General features: G+C 43.4%; 1 protein-coding gene across 1 annotated transcript; it reads right to left on the bottom strand.

Moving 5' to 3' along the window:
- Positions 1 to 2,757: 2,757 nt before the first annotated feature.
- On the bottom strand, positions 2,758 to 9,974 carry gata6 (GATA binding protein 6). The gene is made up of 7 exons (XM_080477032.1): positions 9,891 to 9,974; positions 8,463 to 9,356; positions 7,852 to 8,024; positions 6,217 to 6,342; positions 6,035 to 6,122; positions 5,860 to 5,954; positions 2,758 to 4,830 (listed from the first exon to the last, which is right to left on the bottom strand). The coding sequence occupies exons 2-7, from the start codon at positions 9,295 to 9,297 to the stop codon at positions 4,660 to 4,662; spliced, it is 1,488 nt and encodes a 495-aa protein (XP_080333158.1). The 5' UTR covers positions 9,298 to 9,356; positions 9,891 to 9,974; the 3' UTR covers positions 2,758 to 4,659.
- Positions 9,975 to 10,676: the final 702 nt, after the last annotated feature.

A 10,676-nucleotide genomic window follows, 5' to 3' on the forward strand; every position in this document is an offset into this window, starting at 1 on the left:
CGCACTTATATGCTGAATACCAGGGATGCACTGATACCACTTTTTCAGAGGACAAGTACTAACCTTTAGATACCGAGTACCGACACAGGTACTTATTAAATTCCATTAAGGCTAATTTGTACTCACTATGCAAATGATATGCCACACGTTACCACGAAGCACCACCGCACAGCCCCTGAGCCGACGCAATCTCTAACAGCCTTGAAGGCTCCAGTATATTACCGCCTATCTACCCTCTGCACTGTAGACTGTAGACGGAGGGACGGCGCTCGCTGTTCATGAATGTAACAGTCACACTTGTTTAACATGTTTAACATGCAGCATTTCTGTTGTGTGAGCTCTAAAGCTCTTTAGCATGTCGCACGTAGTGGATGTTGTGTGTGTTTAATGAATAAAGATAAATAAAGCTGATTAACCCTGAATAATAAAGTTTGTTAGATGCCAGACCGGAGAGATCTAAAAGAGCAGTTTGTTTTGGAGGCTTTACTTTCCCAGAGTATGCCACCGTGTCTGTCGAGGAAACCCAAAAGGGCTGAGTCAGAGATCCCATCTCTTCCGGAGGCCGAGCTCCGCTTTGAAAGCCAGCGTGGAGAGATCAGCGGCCATCTCCTGAGGGAGCCACTGCGCCGCGCGGCCCTGCCGCGGCCTCATGTTCAACAGCCATGTGGCCTGTCCGCTCCTCCTGCAGCCCCTGCTGCCGGGCCAAGCCTAATGTTTACTCTGAGAGGACTTTCAACCCTGCCCAGCCATCTCCACCTGCATTGTCTCTCTCTGTTTGACTGCCTCCACCAGCCCTATCTTTCTCCTACCAGTTTTTGATCGCTTTTTCATTCCCACTCCAGTCCAAAGCTGTCCAGAGGAGCACGCAGGGAGGATCTGAGCGCTTGTTGTGTTTACATCTCCTCCCTCGTAGCACCATGGATACCAGTCAGACAGTGCCGGGGTTGGACTACGTCATAAATCCAGGAAGCCATAAATATTTGCCCGTGTTTTGAGCTCAACACCAGCTTGCATTTACATATCTGAAGGTGGTTTTGTGATTTATCTGTTTGAAAAACCTTCAAGGACCTCATGCCCGGTGGTCCTTGGCTTTATATAACAACCGATGGTGGCAAAGAGCTCAATTTGCCACAATGACACACCGACCCTCCCCAAACCCCGAGTGCCACGAGCAAAAACTGACCACAAGCACCTTCAGCCTTCATTACAGATTATCACCACTCAAAACAAACAGCATTGAACGCGTTTCCCAAGTCGGGGGGGGGAGAAGTGCAGTCTTGTGCAAAAAGACAAGAGAAACAAGTGGTGGACTGTGGATGTGGCAGTAACGCAGCGTCGTCGCACATTCCTCCACACTCAATAAACCCGGCTAAATCAATATGTCAAAGAGCAGACAGATAACGCTAAGCCCAGACATAAATCTTAACCATCTCGAAAATCTTTTCATGTGGTATTACTCACAGGCCATATTCTCTTAAGTACAGTAAACATTGTGACAGGTACTTTGAGCTGCTGGTTCAAGAGGACACAGGAAAGTGGATTGAGCTTTAAGCCTCCAGCAGGGCCTGCAGAGAAGGAACGGATGGAAGCAAACCACCCAGAAATACTGGAAATGGAATCCTGTTTGACCCCCAAATGCATGAAAACAATAACAACTTTAAAGTAGATATCCAAAATGAAGCAAATGTATGCAGCTTTCTTTTGTCTCTGCCATGTCATAAAATTAAGATTTTGGTCTCTTGAGTAGAAAGAGGAGTTACAGCAGAGCAAAGATATGCCCGAACAAAATTCATTTGAGGCAAAAGTACGACTTGATGCTCAATATTTAAAGACACAGCAGGTAGGATGTACATGATGCCACTTTTGGACATTTGGTGTCAGTATTGAGTCACTTCATGCTTATATTGAACGTCGCTTTGTCTCGAGACAACTTGTCATTTTTCATCGTACAAGAGATTTCTTAATGTTTGTCACATGAAATATTAATAATAATGTTAATGGCCGTTGAGATTCATAGGTCTTAAAAAATGTCCTGTGCTAATTAGATGGTTACATTTTGGAAAATCGTCATTTCTGTGTTTTCTTTTCAAAAATGTTTCGCGTTTACGCTGCAGCGTTTTGTAAACAAAGTCCGTTGACAGGCCACTAGTTGGCACTGTTGGTTGTTTGCGTAATGAAACCACACACACATGCACACAGATAACAATGCGCTATAAACATTAACAATGGCGAGTACACGGACATTCGCATGGACAGACGATAAAGTTGGATTGTTATTACAGTGACTGTCAACTAAATATAATAAAACCAACAAGTCCCAGGAGAATCTGGACTGAGAGTCATGACACTGAGGAGGCCGCCATTGTTGTTATTGTCCATCTACTCGTGCATTGCAGAAGAACTATTTACTGCACAAGAGCAGCGTTTCCCCTCATTTCTACGTTTGGAAGCGTGTTTTCAGTGGCTCAGACCACCGTTGTCGTGTAAACGGACCGTCAATACGCAACGAAGGTTTTGCATTTTACCCAGGGCCGAGCTTTTAAACATTTTCTCAAATTTGTATTTGTTTTCATTACACAATTATTATGAAAGTGTATTAAATAGTAGTTTTATCTAAAACTCTTTTTGTTATGGTTTCTTTTACCAAAAAATGAAAAGTCAAAACCCACTTTAGAAAGCGCCCTCTTTTGGTACAAAGAGGAATTACAACTGGACAGGCTGGCTGGTTGTTTTAGTTTAGGGGGAACAAAATGTCATACCTTCAAAACAAATTTATTTGCATCACCAGGACAATTTATTGGACTGAATTTAAATAATTTCTCATAATCTTCACGGAAAAAAAAAAAAAAAAGCAAACATGACAAAAAAAAACAAAAACATGGTATTTCAGAGAAATAGAAATAAATAAAGAGTGAATGACATGCTCTTTTTTTTTTTACTGTAATAATGACGTATTCAAAAGAAAATTTAAAGTGTCACATGTTACTGGTCAGACTCCCTTCATGTTCCAGCTGTCAGCATGAAACTGAAGCTTTCTGAAACTCCCACAATCCAACGATTTGGATTCCACAGAGGCGAACAGAGGAAGGATCAAAAAATACTTCTCACATCTTGCACCACTGCTGCTGCATACATGACTTCTGCACTTTTATCACTGTGAAGTTGCATTTTAACCCTCCTGTTTACGTTCAACTCTGACAAATTGCTATAAATCACTCAGCTGAAGCAGATTAGACAAAAAAGTCTTATAATTCTTCAATGAAAAACATCTATATTACCATAACACAGTATTTCTCCACTTTGTTCTTGGTCCAAATTGTAAAAAAAAGTTGATTAATAAATTGTTGTTTAAGGATTGACCAACCTACACATGTTTAAACATACATTTTTAGCCCTATTTATTTAAACCTAATGTAGATTTGCTGTGATCAATACATCCACTCCTCGCAGATGAAGAATCTCTGAAAATAACTTTTGGCATTTCTCAAAGTTCAACAGAAAATAAATCTGGTTCTTAAGCTTTGTGCAGCGAGGTCAAACTGACCCACACAGAATGTGTGCACCACAGTCACACTAACGAAGCTAAAAAAAAAAAGGCTTCATGCACTTAAAAAGTGGAGAAATGTTTGTGTTTAATCTGGAGGGTTTAAGACAGGTGAGTCTGACCTGCAGGCACAACAGAAGGGTTAAAGCAAACTGCAATGAATCATCAGCGTACATGCGACCGCAGAGCCGTTAATCACATCAACATGAAGTTTGTGACCTCGTTTATCTTTCCAGGCGTAATTTAGCTTGAGAAGGCAGCTGGGCGGGTGGGGTGGGGGGGTCTGTGAAAAAGGTGGTCCAAGTCAGGTGTAGGCAGCAGAATCTGTGGGTGTGCGTTGTTCAAAAATGAAAAAATAAAATAAAATACATGAGCTCTTCAGTACCGAGGTGCCGACCGACAACATGGAAACATTCACCGAGATGGGTTGATTAAATGGTGGGAAAAAACAAAAACACATACACATTCACTCATACCCTGTTTAAACCAAGTCAGATACAGTAAGAGCTTTCAGTGGAAAACACTAACTACCACTCAACAAAAGAGGGAATAGAAAAGACGACATCAGAATGGTTTGACTTCTACTCTACAGTGATGGTTTTTATTAATAATCAGAGCCATGTTTTCAACAATGGAAGATTTATAAATATTTGTTTGCTTTTGATTCATAAAAGTTGCCTCGTCAGCGTTACGGTATGATTCCAGTTGTGGAAGAAACTAAAAGAGTCCTTTAAAGAGTGTTATATCCAATCAACACCTTTCTTTATGTCCTCAGAGGAAATCCGGTATGTACACAATGGCTTTTTCTCTCTAAAGACGCCCGGGTTTGGTTCTGGTGGAACGCCGAGCACAAAGCGGGTCCAAGAACAGTTGAACCACCGGAGTTGATCGTCTGGCCTGAAGTTTCCCTTCGTGTCCGCGTCGAATCCCAATCTCAACCCCCAATCCCAGATAATCCATCATGTGGACGCTCTTCCAGAGATTAACGAAGGCAAACATCATCTCCCGCTCCAGCCTCCAATACTTCCGTACAGCGTCCAGACAGGAGGGCGAGAGGGGAGAAGGGGGCCTTTGTTTTCCGTCCGCGGCCCCCTCCTTTACCACATCTTGGATGTTCAGGCCAAGGCCATGGGGCACCAGGGTTCACCCCGCACTGAAGCTACCTCTGACGACTGGCCCAGGCCCACGCCGCCGCCGCCATACAGGCTCTCCTGTCCCGGGTACTTCACCGAGGCTGAGGCCGAGCCAGCGCCCTCCCCCGAGCTGGACAGCACGGACGAGCTGACCTGAAAACACACAAGAAAACACACGGTCAGGAAAAACACACACACACACACACACACACACACACACACACACACACACACACACACACACACACACACACACACACACACACCTCTTGGGGAGAGGCAGTCTGCTTTAGGAGGATTTTTAGGAAGACATTCCACTTTTCTTACACATGTTCATGAGAAAAGCTCACATTTTTGTAATTGACACACTGCATTCATTCTGTGTGAGAATGAAACCGCTGCTTCAAAGGTCACAAAAAAATCCCCAGATAATTTAAGACTCCATAATAAAAGAAATCAATTTGTTAAGTACACGTTTTAGTGAAGTTGAGATTGGGGAGTTTTTCTGTGTGAAATTTCTTTCAGGGGTGTCGTGCTCACTTCAGGGTGTATTCTATTATATATAGCACACTTCAGGGCTTTTTTTTTTTAATATAGCACATTTCAGGGTATATTGTTTTTTTTTTAAATATATACATATAAAGCACATTTCAGGGTATATTGTTTTTTTATATATATATACATATATAGCTCATTTCAGGGATATAGTTATTGTGTACAACACATTTCAGTGTATATTATAATACATATAGCACATTTCAAGACATATTGTCATATATATTGCACATTTCAGGGTTTATTTTATTATATAGAGGACATTTCAGGGCTTTATTCTATTGTATTCTATTCTATTCTATGTGACACGTTTCAGTTTTTTTAACTTTAATTTTAATTTCTTCCCTTTATTCTCCATTTTCCTATTTTTACTCTTCTTTGGGTGATATATTTTGTCTATATTATTTTCTTTTTATCCTGGTTGACGTACATTATGTGCACAGCAGAATTGACAACAAAGCTCACTTTGATTTCTTTGGAAATACAGGCTTTGTAATACTTATATTCTATTTAATATCAACTATATCAATAATTCCCTGAAGTTCCAAGCGAAAGAAACGTATCAACTCTTCTTGGTAAGCATGTCCCATCTGAGGATCTTTACCATTTTTTAAACAAAAGACTTACCCCAGACACCTGTCCAGAAGGAGAGCTGTTTTTTGAGCAGTCCTCAGAATTAGATGAAGAGGTTGATGTGGGAGTCATGGACACAGAGTTATTTCCTGCAAACGCACCACACACGTACATTGTTACAACTCAAGTAGCAATTATCCAGAAGGGAATGTATTTGTCAGACACTCACCAGAGGATCCTTTGGTTTTGTTCAGAGTTTTGGGTTTTCTTTTTCTCGTCTGGATTCCCTCTTTCTTCATGGCGAGCGGCCGCGGCACCTGCGAGGACAATGAAATATCGATGAGAATCTTTCGTTCATTTAAAAATCAAAGAGCAGATGGGATGGAGGCGATGGGTAAATGCTGAACTCACCCCGTGTAATTTAGTGTAGAGGCCACACGCGTTACACACCGGCTCCCCCTCCGCGTTTCTGCGCCACAGAGTGGTCGTGCTCGTCTGACAGTTGGCGCAGGAGAGGCCGATTCTTCTGGACGTGGACTGATGATGCAAACACAACATTTACTATTATTCCCACGTCGATGACAAAAACACACATAAATATGGAATTGGAAACCCCCAAAAATAATATCCATACAAGATTAATACCCACATATTCAATTAAGTTCGAGTTCAACTTCGACTTTTACGCACGGATACGTACAGTATTAAATCTCAGAGAGCGACTGACGCCTGATTGCCCAGCAAAAGCTGTGCGCAATTCATAAAGTCCACTCCATATGTTCGAAGCAATAGTTGTCAAATACCAAAATTAAACGACACATTCCAGGAATTTAACAAAAATCCAACCATCCTATTTCGAACCCATAACGTGGAGTCAATTGTTACAATCTTCGTTTAATTGGTCGTTAAATTTCATGACGTCTCAAAGTGACGTCTGGAATTCTTCAGAAACTGTGCGCATCGGCACCAAGAGACATGAACTCAAACTTATAGGCACAATGATTACGAATTTTCAAAAGTAAACGACGCACTCCAATAACTTCATTTAAATTCGGCTATTTATTTTATTTTATGAACCAACAACGTGGAGCCTGTTATTACAAGATAACACCTTGTTTAATTGGTCATGAAATTTCAGGAAGGGTTCAAAGTGACGTGGTTTTCCAGCAGCATGTGTGCGTAATTCACATAATGGCACTGGAAGGAACTCAACGTGTTTGGCGAGATGGATATGAAATCACAACAGTAAACTATACACTTCAATAATTTCACTAAAACCACAATACGTATTTCCTATTTCGAACCCATAGCGGGGAGTCTAGTATCACAATCTTGGTTTAATTGATCGTGAAATTTCATGGAGTCTCAAAGTGACGTCTGATATTCCTCAAAAACTGTGCTTAATGGATTCAGAAGAGACGAACTCCAAATGTTCAGTGGCACAAATATTAACGACACACTCCAGTATTTTACTAAAATAAAGCTATTTGTTTCCTCTTTGGAACCTATATCTTGGAGTCATTTATTACAATCTGTGTTTAATGGGTCGTAACAATTCAGTGAGTCTCGAAGTGATTTTCTTGCAAAAGCTGTGCGTAATGGCACCAGGGCTATCTCCAGTATGTTCTCGTTCATTTAAATGAATTTTTTCAGCAGAAAGTTCAAATACATGTGCGTAAAGAGTGCAATATTGCACAAACACCATCACAATTTACTTGGTTTTCAATACAACGCCAAAGCGTCGAAAAGCAATAAAAGGCCTCCTCGAGATCCTGTAGATTACACAAAAGCAACGTAAAGCTTCCGTTCTTTCTCCCAAAATGTGCTTGTTTTAAATGTTCATATAAGAATAACAAACAACGTATTTAAAACGATTTCGAGCTCAAATTTAAAAGCGATCGCCTTTAAACTCCTTAAGGCTTTTCTGATGAATATCATCCGTGATCACCTCCAGCGATTGTTTGAAACAATTCAACAGGAAAATGGAGCGACTAAGTGCTCACGTCCCCCTTTCCTCCAAGCCCCCCCCCCAGATCCCCTCCTTACCGTGCGCTTCTGCGGTTTAATTAATGGCCGGCTGAGGCCATTCATTTTGCTGTAGAGGCCGCAGGCGTTGCAGAGAAAGTGGCCCGTGCCATCGCGCCTCCACAGCGGCGTGGAGATGGAGCCGCAGTTGACGCACTCCCGACTCTCCCCCATGTCATCCAGAATATCTGAAACTAAGAGGAAGACAACAAATTATTATTATTATTATTATTATTATTATTATTATTATTATTATTATTATTATTATTATTATTATTATTATTATTATTATTATCACCATCATCATCAGAAATGGGTACATTTATATTTTAAAAGATTATTCAGGTGGCTTAACTGTGTATGATTTAAGTAAATCCCTTCCAAAAATTACGCGTAAAAACTTCAGATTTTAATTTCAATTATTTTTCTTAGTGTGCACAAACATAATTAATATTTCTGGATACAAACACACTGACACTCACATATTTTTACGCAACTTGATTTATTTTTTTAACTAAATTGATTATGAGTTGCAGAAACTTTCTCTCGTTTGGGGTTTTTCTTTGACATGATTGTAATGATTTGAAGATGCCGGTTCTTCTCATTCTTTCCTGATAGGTAACTTTTCTTACCTCCGTTCGGTCCTCGGATGAGGGGTGCGCTCCTGCCCTGCAGCGTGTGCAGCATGGTGTTGTCAAAAGGCGCCCCGGTCCACGGTGAGGGCAGCTGCGGCGCCACGTACGGGGAGTATGGGCTCGGGTAGGAGCCGCTCAGGGACCGGGAGAGGCCGTACTGATCCCTGCTGCCCACATTCAGCGTGTTCGTGTAGCCGCTGTCCCCACGGGGAGCCCCGTTATTCATGGGCGGACTCGGGGGATAGTGGAAGCGGCCCGAGGCGTGCGGGCTCCCGGTGCTGTACGACGGGCTCTCCGGGGCCGACTGAGTCCACACCGAGTGGCTGGAGACGGCGTGGCCGGGCTGGGCGGAGGCGCCGCCCTGCAGGTAAGACAAGCTGGGAATCATGGACCCCACCCGGGAGCTCGGCACGTACACGGGGGAGTTGGGGTTGGAGTGCATGTATCCGCCGGAGGAGGACTCGTATCCAGTCTGGCTCTGCGCCGCCGCGATGGCCAGCGTCTGGTACATGTCGGCGGGGTCCACCAGCAGGCCGGCCTTGTGCGCTCCGGCGGACAGGACCAGTTTGCTCCCCTGGTCCAAGTCCGTAAACAGCGGGATGTCTTCGGCGGCGCTCAGGGTGTTGTGGTGTCCGAAGTGAAGGTAGGAGTGTAGCGATCGGTTGTCGGAGCGGCGGTGGCCATGCAGCACGTCCAGCTCGCTCGGAGGAGTCCTCAGCTCGTCCCTCCTGCTGTCACCGCCCCCGGGCAGGTAGCTCTGCTCGGCCGGTGACCCTGGGCTGCTGGACACTTCGCGCTTGACCATGGACCAGCCGTTGTCGCCCAGGTCCATCCAGGAGCACTTTCCATACACAGTGTGGGTCAAAAAAATGGTCAGGGAGTACTCCACCCCTGGAAAGAAATCAAAACCAAAGAGTTGGACGCATTCGTGTGTCAGCAGAAAGCAGAGGTGTATCCTTCATACATCTAGAGAGAAAGTCGCCAAGTTTCGTGGGGGAAAAAGCGCGTGTTCATCTTCGAGTCCGTCCACGATAAAAAGCCATAATGTGACTTAATTCTCCCTCACTGGGCGCCGACTCTACTACATCCAGTCCGCGGTGACTGCCATCGAGCTCCTTCATCCAGAGCTCTTAAAGAGCCACTGGATCCATCCGCGTCAAATCCACTATCCTCCCACATCACGCGCGTGCGCGCACACACATTTAAGAGATAGGAAACAAAACGCAATATGTCTTCACAGCAAAAGAGATAACCGTTTGATAAGAGTCAAAACAGATAAGGGCCGGAGAGGCAGGCCGCGGTGATAAAACAATACCCCCCGAAATGATGAGCGAGGCCGCGGGTGCGCGCGTCGCGTCGCGGCGCAGAGGACAGATGTTAACGGACACAGGATCGGCTGGAAGAAAAAAAAAAGACTCCACGTACCTGCTAGTGCTGTGCCATAAGTCACACGCGCACACAATAAAGAAAGTCTGTTGTTCGGGTGAGCCGCTGCTTCTCCTGGAAGTAATGGGAAACGTCTCCGCGCTCCGCCGACGTTTATGAGAGGAGGCGCCTGTGGCGGCAGCGCGAGGCGAACCAATCAAGAGGAGCCGGAGCGCCGCTGCTTTAAAAAAAAAAAAAAAAAAAAAAACCCGATGGGGGTGCCAGCCTGTGAACTCCTCCGATCAATCAGGAGCGAGGAGCAGAGACAGGCCAAGAAATGCGATCACGTCTGGAACACTGTGCGAATTTGTAAATTTAATCACGACTCAACGAGTTTCACAACTTCTGACTGTTTAGTTAGTTTGTTTTTCCTTCTTCCTCCAGGGGACAAAGATGAAACTCTGCATCCTCTCAGCTGAGCTGCTCTTCACACTGCAAAACCTGCAAATGATCAACTATTAGAAACGCAAAACATAATGTGTTTTTATTATTTTACCTTTTAAATTGGTGTAAAAATGTACTTTAAATGTTATTTTACTGGAGTAGTTTACCTACTGCTGACGCAATTTAAAAAGTTTTAACTGCGGCTGTGGCTGTACCCGAGGCCTACAAATGATCACATATTGGAAATACAAAGCATGATGTGCTTTTTACTTCTATTTTTTTTTTCTTTTGGGGATCTGTGATGTTTTACACCAATTTTAATTTATTCAAAATAACAACAAAAGACAAGCTGCACAAATTCAAATTATATTTTTATGCATGTACTCTCTCTCTCTCTCTCAC

Source organism: Lipophrys pholis, assembly GCF_963383615.2.
Source record: "Lipophrys pholis genome assembly, chromosome: 1".
Classification (NCBI taxonomy): Eukaryota; Metazoa; Chordata; class Actinopteri; order Blenniiformes; family Blenniidae; genus Lipophrys; species Lipophrys pholis.